This window comes from Pollicipes pollicipes, unplaced genomic scaffold (genome assembly GCF_011947565.3).
Source record: "Pollicipes pollicipes isolate AB1234 unplaced genomic scaffold, Ppol_2.1 Scaffold_4881;HRSCAF=5763_pilon_pilon_pilon, whole genome shotgun sequence".
NCBI classification, from domain to species: Eukaryota; Metazoa; Arthropoda; class Thecostraca; order Pollicipedomorpha; family Pollicipedidae; genus Pollicipes; species Pollicipes pollicipes.
The window spans coordinates 30,322,169-30,343,920 of record NW_023596576.1 but is presented as its reverse complement, the minus strand read 5'-3'; the positions used below and the strand labels follow the sequence as shown (position 1 = coordinate 30,343,920).

At 56.1% G+C, this 21,752-nt stretch overlaps 2 protein-coding genes across 2 annotated transcripts in view; both read right to left on the bottom strand.

Moving 5' to 3' along the window:
* Positions 1 to 1,248: 1,248 nt before the first annotated feature.
* Positions 1,249 to 15,875, bottom strand: LOC119101703 (doublecortin domain-containing protein 2). Its single transcript, XM_037225120.1, has 8 exons — positions 15,400 to 15,875; positions 14,153 to 14,319; positions 10,916 to 10,982; positions 7,567 to 7,772; positions 7,008 to 7,160; positions 2,427 to 2,817; positions 2,025 to 2,177; positions 1,249 to 1,450 (listed from the first exon to the last, which is right to left on the bottom strand). Exons 1-8 carry the CDS (start codon positions 15,532 to 15,534, stop codon positions 1,430 to 1,432), a joined length of 1,293 nt encoding a protein of 430 aa, XP_037081015.1. The 5' UTR covers positions 15,535 to 15,875; the 3' UTR covers positions 1,249 to 1,429.
* Positions 15,876 to 16,037: 162 nt separating this feature from the next.
* LOC119100764 (replication factor C subunit 1) overlaps positions 16,038 to 21,752 on the bottom strand; it is a 24,349-nt gene continuing 18,634 nt past the window's right edge. The window contains exon 18 of the mRNA XM_037223894.1: positions 16,038 to 17,304. The gene's annotated coding sequence lies outside the window, so the exon portion shown is untranslated. The remainder of the gene's footprint in view (positions 17,305 to 21,752) is intronic.

Below are 21,752 nucleotides of genomic sequence, written 5' to 3'. Positions count from 1 at the left end.
CCCGAGACGCGCAGTGGTTAACGCAGGCGCGTTCACCGTGGGACTATCGGCACCTGGCGCGCATGCTCAAACATTTTGATGGTATTTGTTTTATGCAGTTTTCGCAGGACACCAACATTCAGGGGATTAAACGAAAAACGGTTGCCAGCCATTACCACGACACAGTGCCTATCTCATGATTAAAATACGCGAAAATACGTATACATGCAGACGAGTTCAAGCAAACAGGCATCACGCATCAACCTTAATTCAAACATGCAAGCAAGTTAAGTAAACAGGCATCACACATCACGCATCAATTCAATTGAACAGGCATCATACAACACGCATCAGGCATCAGTTACACATGTAAACGATTTTAAGCTAGCACACATCACACATCAATGCACATATCACGTTCGCCTGGTCGACCATGATGAGCCTTGTACGCTAAGATTTGGTCGCCGACTTTTCATTAGAATAGATTGACTTTTTTCCTGTCTGGGTGGTCCTGTGCTTTAAAGATGACTTTGAGCCTCGAAAGGGGCATATGATCCATGCCTCTCGATTCCGGCCTAAGCGTGTTTTGCCAAAAAATGGACACCGAAGTCATCATCAGGTAATTTTGAATTAACTTCTGCCATTTTTTCTATAAAAGCATCTTGCCGAAATATCAACCCATCTACATCTTCACTCTCTTGGTTTCCTCCACGGAATAAGGCTATGACTACTGTCTTATCTATGGGATTGTATAAGTGAATACCTTGTATTGTAATTGTACGTGATGGGTTGGCCAGTTCAGCTGGGATGGCACGTGATGACCACGGAATTTAGCCGCGACTTCTGAAAAGCTATTGCCATTAACACCATGATAAAAAGCATTCAGGTTTGGCTGGTGCGGCAGCGAAACTGAAGCTGCTGGCGGGAAGAGTGTGGACCCGAGTATGCTCTTTCTGGAGATGCAACGCCCGGCTCTGACGCTTCTGGATTACGGCGCCAGGGTCTGCCGCTGCTGGAGGGAAGAGTGGGGCGCCGCTGCTGGAGGAGTAGTGTGTCGCGCCTGGGTTTGCTGCTGCCGGAGGAGAGTCTTCCGATACCGGGTCTTCCGATACCGGCCCTGGAGGAGGGTGAGGCACCAGGGCCTTCTGCTGTGTGCGACCGGGTCTGTCACTCTATGCTGGCCACTGCGACAAAACATCATTGCGGAACATACCCTCATTGCACTGATTTTTGTGGCAAACATAACCAGCCCAAAACTAAAACGCCTAATCATGACGTCAGTGTATTATAGATACACGGCATGTTTAGGACGGCAACAAACATGGTCTTGCATCGAAGCAAGTGACCCAAATCTTACGACAGAACATTTGACAGATTTGTACACAATTCCGAGTCCACGCTTCTTTGACAATGGTTCTTGGTGTGCGGGTCGTCATCACTGCTGTCATCACTAGATTTGTATAAGCTCCTCCTGAAACACACACAATCAAAGGCGGTTTACAGGAAGATTAAATCACTTCTGGTGTCATGGTACAAGTAAATCAAGTTGTTTATCCAGTGCGTTTTACTCTTTTAGGCCCGCATCTGATAGCGTTTCAGTAGTGACTGACAATACTGACTGACTGACAATAGTGAGTGACAATAGAAATGATCGGCTTAAGCTGTTGCGCAGTGAAGTTTCAATTCAGAAGGAAACTTCATGTGTGCTTTATATTCATTCAGTTCAATTCAGATTGATGTTAAAACGAGGATGCATGCTATAAATATATATGTATATATATATATATATATATATATATATATATCAGAGATGAAACTTACGTCCATGTCCGCGCAAAACGCATAGTTCCGTTTGACCTCGGGAGGCGGCGATATACAAAATCTGCAGCCTGACACGCCTTTACGCCTGAAAGGTCCCGGAGGGCCACTTGCCCACGTGAACGCATCAGCATGTGCAGGTGGTGGCCTGTCCACTCCGTGTCCCGCGCGGTCTGCTGACCAGCTGTCCCGTGACCAGCTGACCCCCGGTCGGCGCGGTGACTCACGGTGACCTCCTGGGCGGGCCGAAGGTCGATCGGCAACTCAGCGCGCATATCAGGAGCGTCGGGCAGCTCGGGCGGCGCCGGCTCGGTCGAGCGGTGTCGGTAGACGCCGCCAGAGTCTCTGTCCAGATCAACCTCTACCACCGGCAGCGGCGTCTGCCCGACAACGACAGCATAACGTGACGGCGAGAAAATTACACAGCTTTGCCAGAGGCTTCGCTTGAAGCTCTGTTATACTTTCATTGACAATGAAACAACGCATTTGGATCTCTTCTGTGTCAAAACGCTGTTCTTTTCTTTGGCTTCAAATATGTCTTGCATGGCCGCATCTAATAGGGACCTGCATTTTGAACGAGATCACCAGTAGACTCACCTGACGCACCATGCGGACGCGCGCAGACCCACCTTGGTGGCCTTGAGGTACTCGGACTCGCGCAGCTGAAACTGGCAGCTCTCCTCGGGCGAGGCGCCGTCCGAGCCGTAGGCCGAGTCACGGCCTGTCCTGCCGCCGCTGCCGCCGCTGCCGCTGTGACCGCCGCCGGCGTCGCCGACCCCATCCTCCAGACGCTCCTCGTCTCGCCCCTGCCGACCGCGCTCCGCCAGCCCGTCCTCGCTGCCGGGCCTCTCCTCCTGAGCGCCCGCCGCCGACTGCCGACGGGCGGGGCCTCGCGAGAGTTGCGGCGGTTCGGCCGGCGGCAGGGAGACACCGCGCGGCCGCCGTCCCCGGTCGGCCGCTGCCCGCCTGCCACCTCGAGTCGCGCCCCGGACGGACGGCAGACTCGCCTCTGAGCGACTCCTGCCGATACGGGACGATCGTCAGGGGCTTCACACGCGCCTCACGCCCCTTTCCCGTCCCACAGAACGGTCTGAACACAGCAGAGGTCCAAACTCGGCCATGAGAGCCACACAAAACAGCGCACACGCGAGAAATACAGGAGATAGATTCCAACAAGCTAGTCTGGATAACCAGAGCCGCAGGTGCGTGCCTGAGTAACAGTCGGCGTGGACTGAGTTGTGTTCCTCCGTGCCGGCAACGCCTCGCCAACCGAGCGTCCTCAAGGTCCGCTGGGCGCCGGATGCTGGCCGGTGCTGTCCCCGGTGCCGCTGTGGTCACCGCCGGCGGGCGGTCGCAGCAGCGCGCGCAGCTGATCCTCCGTCAGACCCGCCGCCGTCGAGCCCTGGCCGGCCAGCAGGTTCTGCAGCAGCAACGTCCGCAGCAGCGTCGCGATATCGTCCAGCTTCTGGTCGATGGCAGCCGGCTGCAGCTGCAGTTGTGGCTGCGGCTGCGACTGCGGCTGCGGCTGCTCGGGATGCTCGTCTGGTGCAGCGGGGACCAGCTCCGGGCTGTTGGTGCGCGTCGGCGGCCACACGAGCCGGTCCGTGAGGTCGGTGGGCGGCGCCGGGTGCTGCTGGCGGTAGGCGCAGCTGCGCCGCGGCTCGGTAGACTGCTTCGCTGGCTCCCGCGCGGGGGAATCCGCCGGCTTCTGCAGCGGGGCTTGCTGAACCATCTGCGTTGGGTCCTGCGGCTCCTGAGCTGGCACCGGCCACTCCCAAGGCTGCGGCTGCTTGTGCAGTTGAGGTGGCTCCTGCGGCTGCTGCGGGTCCTGTGGCTCCGTTGGTTTGGACAGCGCATCAGTTTTCTGCAGAGCGGCCCGGTCCTCCGGCCGGATGGGTGTCTCGTCCCAATCCCAGCCGCCGCGCCGTCCGCCACCGGCCCGCCCCGACAGGGACGGTCGGGGCGGCGGCAGCGGCGGCATCGGCGGCGGCAGTGGCTCGGGCTCCGCCGGCGCGACCGCCTCCTCCGCTGAGACCGCCCGTTTAGGCGTGGTCACCTGCGGCGGTGGGCTCGTAGAGGTCGCACGATCCTCCGTCGGCGTGACGTCATCGTCATCGACCTCCTCGATCACGTCGGGCGTCTCTCCGCGCGAGACCGGAGCACATAGCAGTGCCCGGAACGCCCGGGTCTTCCGATCGGGCTCACGGATGTCAGGGTGTGCTCATAGTGCGGCAGGACGCCACCTCGGTCACGCTGGAGGCGCGGCTGACGGCCGAGCGCGACCTGAAGCCGACTATGCGCGGCCCCCACCCGTCCAGGTACAACACCAGTGGGCACAGATCAGGCGTTTCCAGGCTAGCACGCGAGGCGAAGCGCAGCGCGCTGGCGGTGCGGCTCGCTGGACGCGAGCCGCCGCCGGCCGCCAGCACGCACGGCGGCCAGCGGTCGTCGCTGGCGACGACGGGCGGCGGCGGCGTGGCCGGCGTGCAGCCGCCGCCGTGCCGCTCCTGCAGCGGTGAGTATCCGACGTAGGATTCCGAGCCGGCTGTGCTGCCGAGCGCCGACGGCCGCGGAGTGCCTGGCTCGCTCAGCTGCGGCGCGCTGTACGAGCCGCCCAGACGGGGCGTGAGGAGCGCCACCGGCTCCGTCACCACATACTTCGCCTGGCCGGGGCTCTCCGCGACGGCCCACGGCTCGAACGGGCTTGTCGCCAGGTCGGCGTCCTGCACCGTCGGCACTGTGTCCAGGAAGCGCTCCAGGCTTCCGGCCATGGCTGGTGACGGCACCTGTGTCGTCTTGTCCGCGACGGTGCTGCCCTCCCCGGCCTCCTCCAGCGGGTGCAAGTAAAACGGCGACAGGCGGGTCGGGCCCTCCTGCTCCTCCTCGCTCTCATCGGGGAAGAAAACGTTGCGGACTGAGCCGTCTTCCAAGTCCGTGCTGGAGCTGAACACGCTGTTGGTCTCCTGAAGGCCCGAGGTGCTGGTAGAGACATCTGTCGGCGAGGCGGTGGCGGCGCGCAGCGGAGGTGCGGGTAACTGGGGAGCACGACTCGGCGGCGGGCGGCGCCCGCTTCTGGGAACAGACAGGGATCCCAGGTGGAAAACAGAAATTCTACGGTAACATAGGCCTCAGCTAAGATAATATTGTTAATTCAACGAAATATTTATGGAATACGTGCGGCGCGCAATAAGTCCCTGTGTCTGTCAATGCAATGCCAGATGCATAAACTAAAGTAAACATCTAAAAAATAAATGTAAAAAATTGAAAAATACCACTGATGTGGAACAGAGTGAAAAGCTTGTGATGGTGCATTCTATAGGCTCATCTCCTTCCCTCGAGATGGCGTGGCTTAGTTCTGAGGGCATTCACCTCACACCAGTGCACGGGAAGTCTTAGGTTTTGGGCCTGGATTTCGGCCAAGAGTCCCATCGCCCTGGCGACAATCAGCACAAAAGATATCGACGCTGAATGATCTTACGCATCAAATATTGCGTTAAAGCTCCAATAAACATTTCTGCTGCACCCACAGCCGCCACACGCACAGGAAACGCAGAGGTCCACCCATGCGGGCGCCGACATCTACTCCTACTTCCTGGCGTCTCGCAGCGCCGCGTCCTGGATCTTCTGCAGCCGCTGTCGGCGCGCCTCGTCGCTGGCGATGGCAGGCTCGCTGCGCGCGGCGCTCTTATCACGCAGCTCGCGGTAACGGCGCATCAGCTGCGGGTACGACATGCGCAGCGGCGGCAGCGGCGGCAGCGGCGCGCGCGCCAGCGGCCGGCGGCCGCGCGAGACGACCGGTTCGGTGGCGCTCCTTTGGCCGGGCAGGCGGGGCATGGTCGCACCTGGGCCGCGGCCCGGTACCGTCTCGGCCACGCGCTGGTGCGCGCACGGTGGGTGCGGCGTCGTCGTACGGCTGCGCCGGCGGGCGGTCCGGGACACAGCGGGTCAGGGCGGGCCAGGAAAGGATCGAGAGGCGTAAGGTGCCTACCATGCAACGGAATTAGGACTAAAGACCAAGGCACAAAAAGTGATCGATAGACTGAGGTGGCGTGCGTGTGCAGTGTGGTGTTCGGCACTTGCAACGCGAATTACCCCTCGCTGTAAGTCGGAAGCCACCCTCAACACAGTACATGCACTGAGAGGATTCGTCATCTTTCTCCTCATAAAGCTGTCCATCTCGTGATTGCTCTAGATTCAACACCACAAAGTTGAGGGCGCCTGAATCACACGGGAAAGGAAAGACAAGGCGCGCCCCACTCTTGTTCCAGGCGGCGCGACATTTGCAGACCAGCACACAGCACCGCAAGTTTGCTCAATAAACGCCACCCCGTCCGCCCGGCGGGCGACAATCAATGGCCCGCCTCTGGCGCGCCATTGGCTGGCTGCTGCCGCGCTGCACACTTCTGGTGTTTGGCTTCACCGCATCGATCGCATGCACCGTGAAGCGATCGCTGACTTGTGACTGGGGCTGCTATAAGGACGATGGCACTTAAACCCGTCCTTTGAAAAACGTCCTGTGGAACGAATCACTTCGAGAGTTGCCTGAGTACGGATGTGAAGGCCGATTCAATGATGGCGATTTTGACTGACGTGAATTGCACCTGCTTGCACTCGCCCTATCGCACGACTTCATGCTGGTCACCGCGCTCTGACACTCTGGAGGATCCCGACCCCACCCGCACCAGCGATCCTCACCTGACGCCGCGCATCACAACCCGACACTCCGGAGGATCCCGCTCCCTCCGGAGGATCCCGACCCCACCCGCACCAGCGATCCTCACCTGACGCCGCGCGTCACACCCCGACACTTCGGAGGATCCTGCTCCCTCCGGAGGATCCCGACCCCGCCCGCGCGGCGATCCTCACCTGACGCCGCGCGTCACACCCCGACACTCCGGAGGATCCTGCTCCCTCCGGTGGATCTCGATCCCGCCCGCGCCGGCGATCCTCACCTGTCGCCGCGCGTCACACCCCGACACTCCGGAGGATCCTACTCCCTCCGGCGGATCTCGATCCCGCCCGCGCCGGCGATCCTCACCTGACGCCGCGCGTCACACCCCGACACTCCGGAGGATCCTGCTCCCTCCGGCGGATTTCGATCCCGCCCGCGCCGGCGATCCTCACCTGACGCCGCGCGTCACACCCCGACACTCCGGAGGATCCTGCTCCCTCCGGAGGATCTCGATCCCGCCCGCGCCGGCGATCCTCACCTGTCGCCGCGCGTCACGCTCTGGAAGGGCTCCAGCGAGGCGCCGTAGTTAACCAGGCGGAAACTGTCGTTGTCGGCGGCTGCCACATACTGGCCGTTGTGCTCCAAGTCAGTGGCCAGATTACGGACCAGCTGGCCGCGCAGGTTATACAGTCTGGCGGCGGCGGGTCAGGCCAGGTCAGGTCAGTCTGCGGCTGGCTGTACGGCTTTACGGTCGGCCACGTTAGGTCAGGCCGTGAAGATTACATACAACAGCGGCGGGACGTCACAGACGTGACATCGTCACTTAAAGGGTTTGAGGATTGGAGATTTACACGGCCACTAGTGATTGCATTTAACTTCCCCTTTCATTTATGACAACCGAAACGCAACGGAGATATTGATAACGCGGGTGGAAAGAGCTTGCGATAATATCAATATGCTTAGCAGTGACATGAGTTAACGAATAGCCTGTGTTTACCGCGATAGCCTAGTACACAGCGAAAACCTATTCTATGCCTGGACCTACTCGAGAGCGGGACCGGGAACACATCGGAGCCTGCTCGCTCGGCGGTACCCACTTGTGCACGCCGCGGCCGATCTGGAGCTTCTCGCCGACGCGGGCCAGCGTCTGTTCCCAGTGGGAGCGCGCCATGCGGTTCAGCCGGAACGTGCCGGCCGGAGAGTAGGCGTCGCCGTTGCGGTACACGTGGATGGTGAGCTCATCAGAGGCGGCGTCCCGGTAACGCGACGGCACCGCCTTCAGCCGGCGCAAGCTGGTCTGCAGCTGCGCCGATAGACGGGGGTCAGGGCACCACGGCGGGTGCCAGGCCCCGCGCCAGTCACAAGACAGGTGGACTCGCTAACGGCACGGCTTGCGGTCGATGGCACGCGAAGCATGTTTGTTTGCAGCTGCATGCGACCATTGTATACATAGAGAAACACCGGGCGATGACATGCGCCAATTAAAGCGCGCAGGTAATTCACCTGACGAGCCCAGAGTTGTCCTGCGAACGAGCCGCTCCCTGCCCACACGAGGCATAACGACGCCGCTGGGCGTGACCTCCGGACCCGTTGGCACAACGGCGCCACGTAACCCGTGCCCATAGTTCCGGATCAGGCGCGCGCCTCGCTGCTGCCTGCACCGTCTACCAATCGATACGTGGAGGCGGCGGTGCAGGGCCGACGATCAGCCGCCGCGGGTGACCTCTGCTGGCTGGGCCCGCCGCGGTCCGCCGGCGGCCGACTGCGCACCGGCCCCGGCCCCGGCCGTCGGCCCCCACCGTCGGCCCGCCAGCCCGTCAACAACGTCCGTCTCGGGTCGCCACAGACCGCGACCGGCGAGGAGGTGATGGTGGTGGCGATGGATATGTGGGGACTCGGGCGCTGAGCCTACTCAGATATGAAGCGGGTGGCTCGGGTCACCAAAGACCGCGACCGGCGAGGAGGTGATGGTGGTGGCGATGGATATGTGGGGACTCGGGCGCTGAGCCTACTCAGATATGAAGCGGGTGGCTTGAGCTTCTACGAAACAAAATTAACAAAAAGATTAGCGAAAAATGGTGGGTTCGACTGCAATCTTTACGCCCACTACAGATCTAGGCGCCATGAGCGTCGCTACGGTGAAGGCGGGCGGATTGTCAACTGCTATGCTCTCAGGGACACGACATAACAGGTCACCAGGAAGCCCGTCAGATGGAAATGACAACAGACTTTTCCTTGTACAGTTAGCCACGGTTTAATCACGATGCTTTCGTAGCGATCGTAATGGAGTTGAGTGCACGACAGCTTGGGATTAATGGGTTGTAGGCAATGAACCCTTGACGGGCCCTTGGTCCCTGTTCACTTACCATTTGGCTTAACCCGTCTGGACTTAAGAACGAATGACGCGGGAAAGTTGGCCGGTTGGCACATGCAGCTGTAGGCCGTGCCGCATTTCCGGGGCTGCCGCTGAATGGAATGAACGCGGACGTGAAACGTGTTCTTCTGAGGTACTGTATATAGGACAATTTTGACATTAGATGAATCGGGAAATTGCTTAAGAAGGAAAGACGGTCACATCACTCAGTATTTTTTACTTATGTATTTAAACATACACATTTAAATATGTGTATATAGTTTTGCAGTACTCAGTCCTATTTCCTTTATGTATAATATCAATAAATCACACACACACACACACACACACACACACACACACACACACACACACACACACACACACACACACACACACACACACACACACACACACACACACACACAGACATATATATATATATATATATATATATATATATATATATATATATATATATATATATATATATAGTTTTTCAGAACATCGACCAATTCGACGTAAGCGTTGCTTCTTCGATAACCAGTCATTTGGATATCAGCTATATGATCGGCAGTTGCAAGAACGTCACTCTCGGGTCACCATGTTTTACATAGCATCTTTAAAGCAAGTATAGGAGCCTAAGAACCAGTAATACATATCGGCGATGCTAACCCGACAACGTGCTTTTTACCAGGCCTTTTCATGGTGGGTTTCTTCGGTCACGAAGACACTGCTAAAGCTAGCAAGCACAAAGGCTGGCGGGACTACAGGTGGGTATGGGCACGGCGGGTATGGGGGGACGCTAACGCCCTCGAGTTGTGGCATTTCGGTCAACACCAGGTCAGGGATTGGCCAGCTTGAAGTACAGCACGTATGGTTCACAGCTGTTGGCGCGGCGCAAGGATGGGGCTGGACTACAGTCATTATACTCGAATATGTTTACAGTGACCGTGTAGCGGACCGAGTGCATCACGCCAGAATGATTGGTCTCGCCGAGCAGGCTGCACTTGCAGCCCCCCTGTACGGCAGAGTGTGGCGACATATCAAGACCACTAACGGAGAAGTTAACAGCGATGTTTAGCTTGTCTGTTTTGATCTTGCTGCAGCGAGGCCAGTTTCAGGTGCACTTCAAAGACGCATGGGAACCTTTAAATCCGGAAGTTCTTGGAGCGTTTCCGAAAGTGTTTGAAAAATGCGGGGTATTCTTGCTTACAACCCGCTCAAAGAACGAAACAAATCCTTTTCCCTGACGGCAACTCACCGCCGACGCTCGCATTCTTAATGCCGATCCAGTCCGCAGCTGGTGCTCGCATTCTTAATGCCGATCCAGTCCGCAGCTGGTGCTCGCATTCTTAATGCCGATCCAGTCCGCAGCTGGTGCTCGCATTCTTAATGCCGATCCAGTCCGCAGCTGGTGCTCGCATTCTTAATGCCGACCCAGTCCGCAGCTGGTGCTCGCATTCTGAATGCCGATCCAGTCCGCAGCTGGTGCTCGCATTCTTAATGCCGATCCAGTCCGCAGCTGGTGCTCGCATTTTTAATGCCGATCCAGTCCGCAGCTGGTGCTCGCATTCTTAATGGCGCACCAGGAGCAGCGATTTCCATCTAGACACCGCCGCCGCACGGCCTGGCCAGGGGCGGCGGGCGCACCTGCCCGGCCGCTGGCCGCCACGCCGCCTGACGACCAGCCGTACGATGCCCCCAGTCATCGACTGCCATCGCGTCAATATGTCTCGCGGAGCAGCTGGGCGGTCGTAATCGGTCGTGTGCGCTGATGATCAGCTGACACGTGCCTCCGCCGGTCAGAAGACCATGGCCGGCCACGGCCCATACGCCAGCAGCGGATCTCATCGACGACCGAGAGTCGTGTCGGCACAACCGGCACCACCACCTCGACGTAATCGACACGCCTCATTTCCGTCAGCGGTGCCACACGCACTACACGGGCTCCTCACCGCTTCAGCTGCGAGCCGCACACCAGCCTCCGCTCATCCCTCCATGTAGCGGAGCTTGCAGCGAGCAGCGGCGTGACAGACTCACCAGCTCCGGACACAGGCAACGCGTCACCAGGACAACAGCTTACATCTCACCTTGTCCTTGGACGGCTGCAGGGATATCCGGCTCTGACTGGTGCTCTGTACGGGGATGTCGGCATATCTGAAACAGAGATCGGCTCCCGCTTCATCGCCCGCCCCTGACAGTCAACAGTCCCGCTATTGACCTGCAGCCTGTCGTGTTCCTGCCCTGTGAATTGAACGTACGTTCCCGGACCAGCACGCGTTGCACACAATGCGTCAATACACTGAACAACGCAGGAGGTAAGGCAAGTAACGCGGGCAGCAGGAGAAAACAAAGCAGATAGGTCGCAGCGAGAGGCATCACTTCCCAAAATAGGTCGAAGGCTCAGCCGTTCGGGTTGCCTGACCTATCTCCAAAATCTGATTTATCACCGGATTTCGGTCACTTGATATTGCATTCCCAATATCAAGGATATATTTTGTAACCAGTCTATACAACATTCTTGTGCGGAGAATGACATCCCGTTTAAGTCCATGCGAAACTGCAGCTTTATTAGATGCTTACAGTTGGGTGTAATGCACAAAAACATCTCAGCAAGACAGCCCGGTACTATCGCTGGAAACTGGTCTCACTTGTCGTTCATGGACAGTGGACCGAGACGTAAAGACAATGCTATGCAAAATGGCGCAGTCTGACACATGCAGACTACAGAACAGAACAGTGTGCACATGATACACTACCCGTGTAAGAACAGAAAAGGTAAAATCTGTTGGTCGGCCGTGTCACCAGAATGGCCGTCTTAATAAATGGGGCGACCAGCGCTTTGGCATGATTTGAGGTTGATGTGAGCAAGAAAGGCGATGCGCTCCTAGTGTTTCGGCATTATGAGTAGGAAAGTCGCAGGAAAAACTCGACCGTCAGTATGCGAGGAGGTACTGATTTCACGACGTTATGAAAAAACAATGGTTATCATGTTTCAATTCAACCCTGTTTTTTAGATGACAAGCAATACAAGCAGGTGACTGTCCCTGTACCATGGAATGATTTGGACGGCATCAGCAGCATGGACCGGTAGTGGACTGGTAGCCCTCGGGACCCCAGCAAGTCCAGCATATCTCAGGGTTCGTCACACATGCATCAATGGAGCGAAAGACCCGATTGCGCGCAGAAGAACGGCGCATATAATGCCTCTCGTAATCTCTATGCAGGGATGTTGTATGAAGGCAATACGAAACGTAGCGTCCCTGACCGGTTATATGAGCACCATGAAAACGCACGCTTACGCAAAGCATACACACCGCTAGGTGAACACACAGCAGCCTAACACGCGGCAACCGAGCATAGGGCAACACGTGCCAGCTTTAAAGTAGACATTTTAGCAACAGGAAAAGACCACGCGGATCCCAAGATACAAAAGTTGCGCACAGTCGTAACTGTGCCCGAGGCGGAACATGCAAACGCCGTCTTGTGACTCTTGACGCCTTTACTCCAGGCTTTTGGGCAGCTCAACATGGTTTTTGAGAAATGTTGTTTAGTTATATGCATTTCAAAAACAAGTTTTCTGGTCCTGTGGTAAACCCCGGCATCCGACCACGGGCTTCTTTCTGTGCTTTTGCTCGGTACAAGTCACTGAAAACCTTTGGTTCAGCCGCCTGTGTTTCGGACAGCCCTTCACACAGTAACGCTTATTGGGCGAGAGGACGTACGAACCCAAAGTCCCAGGATGCTCGCGAGGCTCGGACAATGTTCATTGTGCCAATGCCCAAGCTCAGGCGAGAGCCTTGATAACTGGAATGTCCGTGATATTCGTGCAACGTTCCTGATATTATATTCATTCGCAATGTTCTTGAAGTGTGACGTTCATGGCTAATAATTGCCGAACCTTATAAAACCACCCTGCCTTGAAACCATCCACTTTATACTCAAAAGCTGGCGCACAATCAAATCCGTTTCTGGGTCCGATTCAAGTTCTGCTTGGTGAAAGACCTCCCAACATTGGCGGACACTGGATTCGTATATCAAGGGGATGGAATGACAAAAACATATAAGGTACCTACAGAATGCCATGTGGCACAGAATAAACATGGACCAAAAGTAATGTCACCAGATATACGCCTATTGTAAAAATTATTTCGGTCATTTTTTGCCTTTCCTTGACCGAGCATTCCCTTTAGTCCATATTAATTAGAGGAAGGGGGGGCCCATGATAGTATTGGAGGGGGGGGGGGGCTCAAGTCAATATTGAAAGGTGGGGTGTTGGTGCCCACGAAAGTAGACAAAGTGGCGTGCCTGGTTGCAGCGGTTCGCGATCAGTAATAATCCACCCACCCCACATATAAGCCAGCTACGCCTGTATGCTACAAATCATCGCGCGTGATTTTGAGTTTCCGGGCAGGATTCATAAAGCCAAGTTTCGCTTTCATGGCGCTGGGTCATGCTGACAGTGGTGCTGTAACAAGCCGAGTCCAGAAATGTTAATGCTTTTATCAGCGCGTGCACGGACTAGTTGTACAGGCGTCCGCGTCGGCTGACCTATGGTGGCCCCAAGTGTCACCTCCAAGCGGGCCGGCGTGCGTGTGGCTCGCTCAATAGCCGCGCGGTCTGTTGTGCTAATTACTTCAACCGCAGTGAACCCGGGAAAAACACACCGTGATGGACGAACAAAACTCAACGCAGGCCTTGTTATGCTGGGAAATCTGAGGGCCTGGCGCTAAACAACTACGAATGGAGCGGCAGCAAAGGGGTGGCAGATAGCTCAGACATGCAGCATGTTTTACGTTGGGCTTGCCAGACGGGAACGTGTTGATGGGGCGGCTTATACTATTAGTGACTACAGAGCTGTGGTTGTGACCGCAAAACAAACTACCAATCGTTCGTGACCCCATGGACTGAGTGTCACGCAGCATTCGGATATCGTAAATGTAATATTTGGTATGGAGAGCATGCCAGGCTTTTTGACACGAAGGCTGAGGCCATAGGCCATTCCACACACAAATCCAAAGTTCGGTACAACGTAGCAATATAACACCTTAAAAGCCCTGTTACGAGGCGGAATATTGACCACGAGATTGGTAGCACTCCGACTCGAGAGCACTTTTACGGAGGACACGGCGCACGCCGTCACGCACACCTTTATGGACGCCAGCGCTTACAGTCCATATTAGCGCACGGGGGCCGTGGATCAACCGGGATTCGAATCAAGACCGCACATGGAAACCACTCTGCCATTATGCCTCCCCGCCCATCCCACGACTTCGCCAGCTCGGCGCGACCACAGCGCCGTGGGTAGAACTCTCGGCTAAGCTCACCTGGTCTTGGAGAGCTGCCGGAACGGCTCGTTGGGGGAGGCCACGTAACGTCCGTTGGCCTTGAGGTCGGTCAGGCTGGACACTCGTGTGCCTCCCTCCGGCGTGAAGATGTTACGCACGGCCCCGAAGCTGGGGCTGAGCTTCACGGTCACCTCCTCCAGCAAGTGCTGCGACGCCCGCCCACCCAAACGTGAGAACAGGGATATGGACCATAGGTAGGACATGGGGCGAGATAATGCACAGGCATACTGAGGTTAAAAACTTACTGCTGCGTAAAAGTTAACCATGTCAAGATCGCCATGGCACGTAAATGCGACCGAAGATCGGGCTGATGCCGTTTTCGGCTGTCATCGACGGGGCTGAAGAGCGCAAGTGAAGCCCACGCCCGTACACGAACCGATCTGCTAAGCGTCTTAACTGCCAACAGAGTATCTGACCTGATCCTTGCAGAATTAAATAGATAAGCATCAGTGATTAATTGGAGGAGCATCACACCGTGGGCGACGCTTTAGGTTTGGCCGAACCTGAGAGTTTGGCAATAATGACATTTGATTAATAATGACATTGCTACTTCACTTCTTGTCAACCATTGATGTCAGGCAAACACATTTTTGACGCATCATAAAATTTGTTGACATACAAAGGCTGGGCCATCGTTATCCGGCCAAATCTCAACGGCTGGTCCTGGAGGTCTGGCTGAACGCTCGTTGCATTGAATAATTTATGACCTTTGCACACATATGCAAGAGACCGTAAATACAAGCAGTTTCCTGACATCTTAAAAGGCACACTTCAAATACATCTGAGGAGCATCCAAGTAGAAAACAATCCATAATTCCGATCACACACCTGGCTTCCAAGATCAAGTCATAAGAATTTACCTCAAGTTACGCGTCTTCCCATTCGAATTTACCCAGCTCGGTTGAGCCAATGCCTATGTATTAGCGTATTCCGTGCATAACAAACTGTCTGGCGGAATCCAATCGCTCGTCGCCAGTGCTGTTGTTCTGTCTGGCGAAAGGCTGACAGCCCACAGCCGGGGATCTCGCAGCTCAATTTAGACAACCTATCTGTCTTATGATTTGATTTATGATTGATTTATTATTTCGAGCTGCTCCGTGAAAGAGCAATATGTCTAAGACTATGCCTGCTCTTTTCTAGTAAAAAGAGGGATATCGACGAAAAAGCCTTCGATGCTGTCGTCTAAAAAACCTTTGCGGATATATTTTCACCGCCAAACCACTTACGTCGAATGTTTTGATCTCCCGGGGTTTGACGACCATCCGCCGTCCCGGGTAGTGCTGGTCGCCATTCTTGTACACCACAATCCACTTGGCTGGCTCTGATGCAGTCAGACGAAGTTGAGACTCACTGGAGGCCATTACCGCTGTGCGCACAGTACTTTAATATCGTGAGAAGAGCCATGGTCTACATGGTTGCAATCCGACGCCTGCTTGTTGGAGCGAAGTTGATCTTTACGGTGAGCTAGAAGCCACTTTTACACGGAATTTTCATCGCGCAAGGCCTTAATCAAAACTACGCTTGTGGGCACGGACAATTTTGATTTACACCGGCTGGTACCGACGGCAAATGCACTGTTTGATTTATCAAAACTACATAGCGAGCGATTTCCAAAGCTGTCGAATTCCTGACGACATCTTCCGGGCGCGTGCCCCAGTTCGGCTTGAGCTGCCGCGGAGGAGACACGGCGCACGTCTATCGACTGGCGACCAGGGCGGACTGGGAGGTCCGACTTGAGCCGGCCAGCGCCATGGCAACCGAGTAACAGCGCGGTGTGCGCAGACGGAGTCGCGAAGCGCGCCGGCGACGGCCTGCCCGGCGCGCCGCCACCAGCGCGGCCGCATCTCATCCATTCACGTAAGAGTGAGCTTCAACGATTTATTACCAGGAACCACTTGGGTGGGAAGCCATGAACGTATGCACAGAAATACGATGACAGATGTGAAGCCAAAACAAAGCGGCCAAGGCGAAGGCTAAAACACGTTCCGAGCCCACCGTTTTCAAACATGTACGCTATTTGTCAGCTATGCCCTCCGGCAACCTGTAACATACAATGGTATTTACATATTTTGGATCTCATTTTCATAGCAAGCCCAAAGGACACCCTGCGTTTATATAACCATCTTGCCTGCATTAGGACAAGGGCGTCACATGTGGCAGCCCCAACATGAAATGGCCGGCAAAACGATGGAAGTAGATGTTTCACAGGTAAAAGGCAGAATTTTGGCGTAAATGACACCGGCGGCATAACCCAGAACAAACCTGCAGTACACGCGAAACACAGACGTGGAAACGCCCGCGAAGCTGCACAACGCACCGCACAGTGAGCTCTCTGTGCATTTTGCCACCGCTGCAGTAATTTGCACAGTAGCGTCATCAATTTTTGCACCTTTCTCAGTCAGGCCCGCAGCACTAACAATGTCACATGCGGTAGCTACAGTTCCTGCTCAAACACTAATGATACCAGTACAACAGAAAATGGCGGGTAACAAGCGCACACGCGTTCAACTAGCTCCAAATGTACCGTCCGACGAGCTTACCAGCGCACAAACAGCACAACGTCGGGCAGCGGCCGGAAGGGGGCTTCCGAGCCCGCAACGGCCACGTCCATCATCGGAGGGGTGGCTTCCGAGCCCACAACGGCCACGTCCATCACAGGACACCTGACGTCGGACAGCGGCCGGAGGGGTGACTTCCGAGCCCGCAACGGCCATGTCCATCACAGGATACCTGACGTCGGAAAGCGGCCGGAGGGGGGCTTCCGAGCCCGCAACGGCCACGTCCATCACAGGACACCTGACGTCGGACAGCGGCCGGAGGGGGGCTTCCGAGCCCGCAACGGCCACGTCCATCACCGGAAGGGTGACTTCCGAGTCCGCAACGGCCACGTCCATCACAGGATACCTGACGTCGGCAGTGGAAGCGCCTTCGGCAACGCTCATCGCTCACCGCGCCGGTCGCTGTCGGCGATCCGGCACCGCCGCTGGGGCCCAGCCAAGAGTCGCCAGGGCCGCCGGGCCGACGACCTGGCGCGCCGGAAAGGTCGGCCCGGACCCGCCGCCCCGGCCGGCGCTCGGCGTTGGTGACGTGTTGGTCTCGCCGACGCCACCATCGCGCGACCGGCTCCGACCCTGACAATGCGCACAACAGATTGTCGATTGCTGTTCAAAGCGAAACGTGCGAAGATTACCATAGCACTCCATTTTTGCGGGGACTCGAAGCATTCCTTATGTTTTTGAATAACCTGATTAAATGTTACGTTGCTATTTGAAATAAGACTCAACTTTCTGGCAAGGACCAACACCAAATTTCACGAAGAAACAAACAGACATAGGTTCGCGCACGAAAAGAGGTGCACACGGTCCATCCACGTGGCGTTGGGATCAGCCCAGCTGGCCTCCTATGGGATCACCTACTGCATGGAATGCATACGCTCGGGACCTCGGGAGGCTTCAGGCTAGGGAGAGCTCCTCTACGAAGACCTACTGTTGTTTTTCTTTTGGCGAGCTCCGGGTTTGTCCTCACGCCATGGATAGGAACGGCGTCACCCACTTCTCCCACGGGTGGAGGGGGTGGGGGTGTTGTTGATTGGTGTTTTCGGGCGCGCCGACTGCGGTGGTCATTTGGCGCCCATCACGATTTTTGCTTTACCTAACTGATAGACCGTGTAAAGAGTCCCGAAGTTGATATGTTTAAGGAATAAAAATACCTGTTTAGATTCAAGAAGGCGCGAGTTGTATCCTAAAATGTCACAGAGCGTCAAGGACGAGTCACGCTGTCCAAAGTATCGTCGACGTTCTTCCATGAGGCGCGGACATGATACAAGCACATGACGAACAATGAGAACAGCACCACATCGACGACAGATAGGCCTTTCGGCTCCGTGCAACAAATAACCGTGAGTTAAAAACGTATGCCCAATGCGTAGTCTGCAGAGCACCACCTCTTCTTGCCTGACGTTGCGGGAACATGATAACCACTGGCCCAGCTTGGGTTTTATTGCTCTGAGCTTATTTTCATTTGTCCCATCCCAACAACGCTGCATTGGGGTGGGGGTGGGGGGCAAATCTCGGGACCCTCTAAGCAGGTAAAGGCCCCGTATCGCAACCCTTATCTCGCCTGATAGCTTCCCCCCCTTCCCGCCCCTAGGGCTTTTCTTGAATAACTCAGTAACCGTTTAACATATCGAGCTGATTTTTCGGCAGCTGACATATTGACATTGTCATACGTCCTGGAGATTCTCCATCACTTTTACCACATAGGTCGTGACTCGTAACCCATTTGTGGAGGTCGTTGCAGCCAGTTGTCTCGCTAAATGGACAAAACAGTTCAGTAGTCGGCCATTGGGATATGCTACCTGTTTTTCTGATAAATACATTCGATTTCTATGTCAATAACGTCAGGCCTGATTGTGTTTAAGGGTGAGGGCGAAGCCAGGCCACGGCGGCGAAGCCAGGCCAAACATGTCCAACTGTTCTTCTATACGGACTTTGTGGCATCTGCACTTGCAATAACGATTTACTCCGATCCACCCTATCACCATGATTTTGACGAGCATCATGGAACCAATAATAGTGAAGTTCTTGGGTCAAAGTCACACTGCGTCCGAAAGTTAAAACGGCTAAGTAGCCCTAATAGGTCCCGCCGTGGTTGGTGCAGAGGTGCTTCACTGACAATAATTTTTTCCACTAGCTTTGCTAATGGCTACCCGCATGCAGACAACGCTGATCTTCCAAAGGTCAAGCACGGTCGTGATCTTGACTTATGTAGCATCTGAGCTGTCCTCCCGCCGCCAGAAAACTTATTGTCATTGCAGTATGTGCCTAATATGGCTTGAGTGAGCGTCTTCAGCCTTGCTCTTCATTGCACAAGATCTGTATCATGGTAATCATTGCAATACATCGCATGCTTCCCCCCCCCCCCCCCCCCTGTGGCCTTGTTTGACCCGTCACTGGCCTTTCACATGGCTTCAAATATGTCATCTGAAAAATTTCACCTTGCGCGGAATGCGCTTCAGCACATTGTTGTTATGTGGGTGGTAATCATAAGACGGAGGAAACATTTGCCCTCCCGAGCGGATCGGACCATGACCCTTGAGCGATCAAATGCATGCAATCAAAGTTATACTGAAATGAAATGGTGTCAGACAACTCCAACTACGGTTATCCGAAGAACGTAGGACAAATCTCTGCACTGTAAAGTAATGCAAAGCATGACCTACCGACCCAACTTGACAACGGAGACCAATATTGACCCGCAAGGAAAACAAGGGCGGTTGGAGTGCTCGGACGGTGAGTATCCCGTCAGCCCTTTCCCCGTCACCCCACCCTGTTAAGTATGACAGCTATCGGTACTAGAACCATATATGATGAACGCTTCTATGAACTCCAGCACTGGTAATGTTTCCATGACCTGAGGGCTCACTTCTTTGACCCAAACCCAAATAACCCGTCCATTTGCAGAATGAGAAGGCGGCAAAAACCGCTCGGGCTCACAGAACTCCTTTTGTCATAGAGCTCGGAAATGAGACAGGCGAGAAAACCTTGTACCTCACGCATGGTCAAATTAGTTCTCCAGACCGTCATCTCTGTAGGCCAGTAGTAGCAAGCGTGATTCTTCCGAGTGCAGGCCTTCCGACGAAGCGTCCTCCACTCAGCGGGTCTTCTACAAATAGCTCTCCTCCAGACCCTCACGCTATAGATTGGGCTGATGTAATTGTTGCGATGGCAACGCAATGACAACATTGTCCATGATCGTGTGGTCATTACGTTTGGAAGCGAAGCCCAATGGCCATCAGCGAAGAAACACATCACGCCCTCTGCACATGCCCAAGGTCGCTCATGCCAGCCAATTGTCAATTAACAATGTTGCTGCGTGGACTCTTGGGATCGCTCAACAGTCCGTACGCCCGCACGAAGACGTGTCGGCTCCTCCTGGACGAGCACGTGGCATGACACCGGCCCGCCGGTCCGTTTCCTGTCCAGTGCTCCTCTGTCTGGCGCTCAGACTCGGCCGAACGTCCGCGGTCCAGAGCTGCTGCCTTCGCCACACACCCTACCCCGAGCGGCAAGGCGAGCGGTACGGATCTGCTGCCAGCCGGCGCCTAGCCCGGCAGGAGCTGTCCCACGCGGCCGCCGCGCCGGCCGGCCGGTGGGTGCAGGTCTGGGGCCGCTCTCACAGGGCGGTGGGTGCAGTCTGGGGCCGCTCTCACAGGGCGGTGGGTGCAGTCTGGGGCCGCTCTCACGGGGCCAGAGCACGCCTGCATGTCACGAGGCCTAGTTCTGATCTCAAGCCTTGTGTAGCCCGTGAGATCACGCGGGCCACACAAGACTCGCCGGTATCAACGATCATGGGCTCCCCACGATCGAGTGTCGGTATATATGTCGTGTGCACCGCAAAATCACCTCTTCAAAATAGCTTATATTCCAAGACATCCCTTTGAGCAGGCTCCTTGACGTCGTATAAATGGGCGCCGTGTTGCGGCATGCAAGGCAGATTATTACAGTTCACGACGCCGGCCGAGCCTGGAACTCAGGTGCGTCTCAGTTCCCCCGGGCGGCGCCCGTCCCTCCCCCGTCTCGGCCCGAGATGGCGCCACGATCGATCGGGTCCGCTCCGTTCGCGCATCGATCGGCGGCGCGCAGTGGCGGCCGGGCCGCAGACGGTGCAGGGGACGGGCGGAGCAGAGCGGCGGGGTAACGCAGGTGAGAACCACCCACCGCACGCCCTTGTCTGCCCTCCGGTTGGACTACGTTACCGCCGATGTGGTGGCCCATCTCCAATCGGGGCGAAAGGGGAGCACGTCAAGGCGCGTCAACAGGGCCACTGATACACCATTATCGTAAATATGTATCCAATGCCGGGTACGTGTACTGTATGCGTTCATTTATGTACGACATGCATCATCAAAACATTAACATCAATATCAGTATGCATATTATGCATTTTCAATTGCAGCAGTAAAAGGTGGCAAACCGCAGCTAGCTTTACCCTTGTTTCTATGTCCATTCCAGCGTGAGTATCGGCGCCCAGGTCGGGGCCTTAACAGCCCTCTGTCCCACCATAGGAGGCCGGTTGGCGAGGCCGCCCGCGGCGCGTCCCGCCGGCGCCATGCGCATGCGCTGGCTCAAGACGTGCTGCTGCTGCTGCGAGCTGCGCGACGGCGTGGCGGTCATCGGCCTGCTGCACTGCCTGCTGGACGCGCTGCTGTCGCTGTGGCTGTCCCTGCTGCTGGCCGACCGGCAGCTGGTGCGCCGACTGCTGGCCAGCGAGCCAGAGATCAGCCCGCTGCCGGTCGCCGGGCAGCCGGGGCCGCCGCCCGACCTGGAGACGCTGATGCGGCTGGTGCGGCTGAGCGCGGCGTTGCTGCTGGGCCTGCTGCTCACCAGCCTGCCGGCCAGCCTGGCGCTGCTGGTGGCGGCCGGCCGAAGGCGCCGCCGCTGGCTGCTGCCCTGGCTCGGCTGGCACGGCCCGCTGCTGGCCGCACAGCTGCTGCTGGCGCTGGCTGCGCTGCTCGCCGCGGTGGCCAGCCTCGAGTGCGCCGCTGAGACCTGGGGCGTCATCGGCCTGCAGCTGGCCG